General features: G+C 41.4%; 1 protein-coding gene across 1 annotated transcript; it reads left to right on the forward strand.

The window, feature by feature from the left end:
- Positions 1-2,965: 2,965 nt before the first annotated feature.
- On the forward strand, positions 2,966-3,907 carry LOC105756131 (olfactory receptor 1361-like). The gene has a single exon (XM_012554680.1). It carries the CDS (start codon positions 2,966-2,968, stop codon positions 3,905-3,907), a length of 942 nt encoding a protein of 313 aa, XP_012410134.1.
- The last annotated feature ends 492 nt before the right edge of the window (positions 3,908-4,399 follow it).

A 4,399-nucleotide genomic window follows, 5' to 3' on the forward strand; every position in this document is an offset into this window, starting at 1 on the left:
AAAAAGGTTGAGAATTTAGAGGGTTAATATGTTGTGGGGTTGTTAACCAATGTCATAAAACAACATGTGTACTACTCTTTCATGAGAAACTATTTGTTCTGTAAGCCTTCACCTGAAGTACAATAAAAAAAAAAAAAAGAGTGTCCTTCTTAGCTCAGGTAGATACAAGAGACTAAATGGGCAGCTCCCGTCCAGAGGTGAGATGGAGAAGGCAGAGAGGGTCAGGATCTGGTTGAATGGACCTGGGAAATCAGAGGTGGAAAGGAGGAGTGTGCTGTCACAGTATAGGGAGAGCAATTATGGTCACATAACAATGTATGTATAAATTTTTTTATGAGAGACTAACATGAATTGTAAACTTTCACTTAAAGTAAAACAATAAAATAAAAAGAATGTAATCAATATCCCTAAATGGTATATGTAGAAACTGTTGAATTGGTGTATGTTTTCCTGCGTATATTCTCAACAACAACAAGAAAATAAAACCAACATTTGAAAATTTGAAATACAAACAAACGAAAAGATTACAGTCTTGGAGGGACCCCAGAAGACATGGCCCCTGGACTCTCCGTTAGCCCAGAACTGAAAGCATTCCAGAAGCCAACTCTTCAGACAAAGATTAGACTGGACTATGGGACATAAAATGACACTTGTGAAAACAGTGCTTCTTAGCTCAAGTAGATACATGAGACTAAATAGGCAGCTCCTGTTCGGAGGTGAGATGAGAAGGCAAAAAGGGACAGGAACTGATTGCATGGACACGGGAATTCCAGGGTGGAAAGGAAGAGTGTGCTGTCACATTATAGGGAGAGCAACTAGGGTCACGTAACAATGTGTGTATAAATTTTTGTATGAGAAACTAACTTGAACTGTAAACTTTCACTTAAAGCTCAATAAGTAAAAAAAGATTACAGTCTTGGAAATCCTATGGGGCAGTTCTACTCTGTCCTACCTCCTTAGCATCCCTCATGATATTCCCTATTCCTCACGTTTGCCGTCTTTCAGGGGCTCACCTCTGGCTGGTCTGTTACACTTCATATTGGTCCCTGCCTCAGAGTTTTCCTTCTCTGATTCTACCCACCACAGTACAGTCACAGGGATCACTCCACAATGCAAATCAGATCACATTGTCCCTGGGATTTTAATTTTTGAAGGCACTCCCCCTGATTGCAGGATAAACTCCAAACTTCTTAATATGATTTATTGTGGGGCAACTATATAATTTATCATCCAAACCACGACTTTGTAAAAGGACATGTAACAATTATTAAAGGATAAATCAGGACCATGCCAGGCAAATGAGACTGCACCATCACCCTCCTTTCAGGGATGTCATGATCTGCTGTCTGCTCCATGCCTTTCTTTCTCTGCTCTAATCCACACACTCTATCGTCAAATCTGAATGCTGTTCTCCAATAGATTAGGTTACCTAATGGCCACACTTACTTCCTTCTGCCTAAATATCTTCATAAACCTCTTTCTTCTCAGAGACCTCCCTTTCCTGAGAAGTACCTGTTAGTGTTTAAAACTCCAGTCTTTCTTTAATCTTCTCCACCCATCCCAATGGAATGGCTCAGTTTACGCTCTCAGTGTGCCCTGTACAGCCTTCTACTGCAGTTGTCTGCATTCTTTTGGATTTTCTACCATGAGAATATAAAGCTTGAAAAGAAAAAAGTAAAACACCCTTGTGGATCTATGGATTAGGGGGGCATTCTCTGAAAAGGGTTACCTGTTGTGAGTTGGGAAGACATCCTAAGAGAAATCTACTCCAGGAGCCCAGAGTTCCTCAATCATGGCATGCTATCCTCTTCCTGATATCTCTCCTAAACCCCTGTTAAAAGCTGATTATCCTTCACATGAAATGCTTTCAAGTATTAGGGAAAACTCTATAATGCAGTGTCCTCATTGGCAAAGGCATCACTCAGTCTATGTAGTAGATGACCAGACATGAGGAAAAAAAATTTACACAGATAACATGGCAATAACTCAAGTTTCAGAGCTAAGAAAATAAGAAAAAAATATTTTAATAACTGAATTTCCAAACCAATAGACTTAAGCCTAGATCAGAAAGGTGATGAGACTTGAGATCCCAGGGAATTCTGTTTCGGACTTGTATCCACCAAGATGGTTTCATCTCCAAGTTTTGACCCACAAGTTAGGTAATATTCTATGTCATTGTTATTTGTTCCAAAGGGGCAAATGGTAGGTGGGACAATTACTCTGTTCTTGTCTCTAATGAGGCTCTCAGAGAGTGTGGCCCCAGTGGCCATGGAGATGCCTATAAATGCTTGCTCTGTGATTCCCCCCAAAACATCCTTTCTGCAGAGAGGATGACCAAGGCTATGAACCCCTGCTCCTCATATGCTCAGGACCTGCCTATATTTCCAAGACTTTCCAATTCTCACCATAAAGAGAAGCATTGGCCAGATATGCAGAGGTGAAGAAAAGTTGATCACTACATCACCAACCTCCCCCAGGTAAGATTACAGGAAAGGAGACATAAATATTTGTTTTTTAAGATATGAAGTTCTTTTAGGAACTCCTTCTGCTAAATCTTCCGGGTCAAGGTATCCATAGTAGAAGTCCTGAATTCATCACCTAGACCTTGAGATAAACCCAGTAGTAATCAGTTGTTTCTTTTTTCTTTATGAGCTATAAAAGCATTGGGGTTGGGAACTGAAAAATGTAAGCAGAGACACATATAGTTACACAGTTGGGCTATGTATATTCCTGTATATTTCCCAATGTTAAATATACAAAATAAGAGTCAGTGAGTCTAGTAGGAATAGCATAAGGATACAGTGTGGGAAATTGGGAGTGTAGGTAGAGTGGACAGATCTCATCTTAGCAACTCCATTAACTGATTTGCAAACATGTCTTAGTCTGGAGCTTAATTTATCACATTTTATTCATCCAGGTATAGGTTTCTGAATTTGCTGTTGTGTATTAACTTGGGTCTGTGCCTATGAGTGGGGCAAACCAGTCAAGTGTCTCTGAGTTCCTCCTTCTGGGGCTCTCCAGGCAGCCCCAGAAGAAGGAGCTCCTCTTCATGCTCTTCCTAACCATGTACCTGGCCACAGTCCTGGGAAACCTGCTCATCATCCTGGCCATTAGCACAGACTCCCACCTGCACACCCCCATGTACTTCTTCCTCAGCAACTTGTCTTTCATGGACATCTGCTTCTCCTCCACGATAGTCCCCAAGATGCTGGCCAATCACATACTCAGAAGTCAGACCATCTCCTTCACTGGGTGTCTCACGCAGATGTATTTTCTCATTGTGTTCGTGGTCATAGACAATTTCCTCCTAGCTGTGATGGCCTATGATCGGTTTGTTGCTGTGTGCTACCCCTTACACTACACATCAAAGATGACCCCTCAGCTCTGTGCCCTGCTTGTCACTGGGTCGTTGGTCATTGCCAATCTGAATGCTGTATTGCATACCTTACTGATGGGTCAACTCTTATTCTGTGCAGACAACATGATCCCCCACTTCTTCTGTGACCTGATTCCTCTCCTGAGACTCTCCTGCTCTGATATACACCTCAATGAGATGATGATTCTTACTGAGGGGGCCCTGATAATGATCACCCCATTTGTTTGTATCCTGGTTTCCTACATTTGTGTCATCTGTGTTGTCTTGAGAGTTCCATCCACTAAGGGAAAATGGAAAATCTTCTCCACCTGTGGCTCTCACCTGGCTGTGGTTTCCCTGTTCTATGGCACCATCATTGCTGTGTATTTCAACCCTTCATCTTCCCATTCAACCAAGGAAGACATCACGGCTGCTGTGATGTATACAGTGGTGACCCCCATGCTGAACCCTTTCATCTACAGCCTGAGGAACAAGGATTTGAAAGGTGCCCTAAAAAAAGTGATTTCTATGAAAATTTTTTGTGTTCAATAATGACATGGACTCTGAGTGTCATAAAGTAGACTAGTTTGCAAAAAAATTCTTTTTTTTTCTTCCTATTCTCTTAAACACAGCAGTTGTCCATCCATGTATTTGTCTTGGGAGAGCGAAACTCTTGATGCAGTCTCTTCAAGTTAAAGATGGAAAGAGAGATACTTTTACCAAACGTCTGAACTATTCTAACTGCCAATGCCCTCCATCCAAAACCAATAGCAATATACCTCTAGTTTATTGTGTTTATTACACATTACGACAAGAAAGAACACACTCAATGGGGAACCTTAGGACTTCTCAGTAGGAGGGTGTTGGAAAGGTCTTATAGGATTTGAGTGTGAGCTGATTTTGGTGAGGATTTAAGGAATCAGGGCTTCGATCTGGATTAGATATTGTCTGAAAGCAGGGTTAGTTTTTATTGGGCATGTCAATATCTTATCTAGAAGGATGAAGACTAGAGGGAGGCAGAAGCTGTAAGTGGTAAGGAATCAG

The sequence above is a fragment of the Trichechus manatus genome, unplaced genomic scaffold (assembly GCF_000243295.1).
Source record: "Trichechus manatus latirostris isolate Lorelei unplaced genomic scaffold, TriManLat1.0 scaffold00024, whole genome shotgun sequence".
Taxonomy (NCBI): domain Eukaryota; kingdom Metazoa; phylum Chordata; class Mammalia; order Sirenia; family Trichechidae; genus Trichechus; species Trichechus manatus.

Excerpts from the sequence above, each read along its gene's own strand:
- LOC105756131 (XM_012554680.1), top strand. The coding sequence starts at position 2,966 with ATGAGTGGGGCAAACCAGTCAAGTGTCTCTGAGTTCCTCCTTCTGGGG.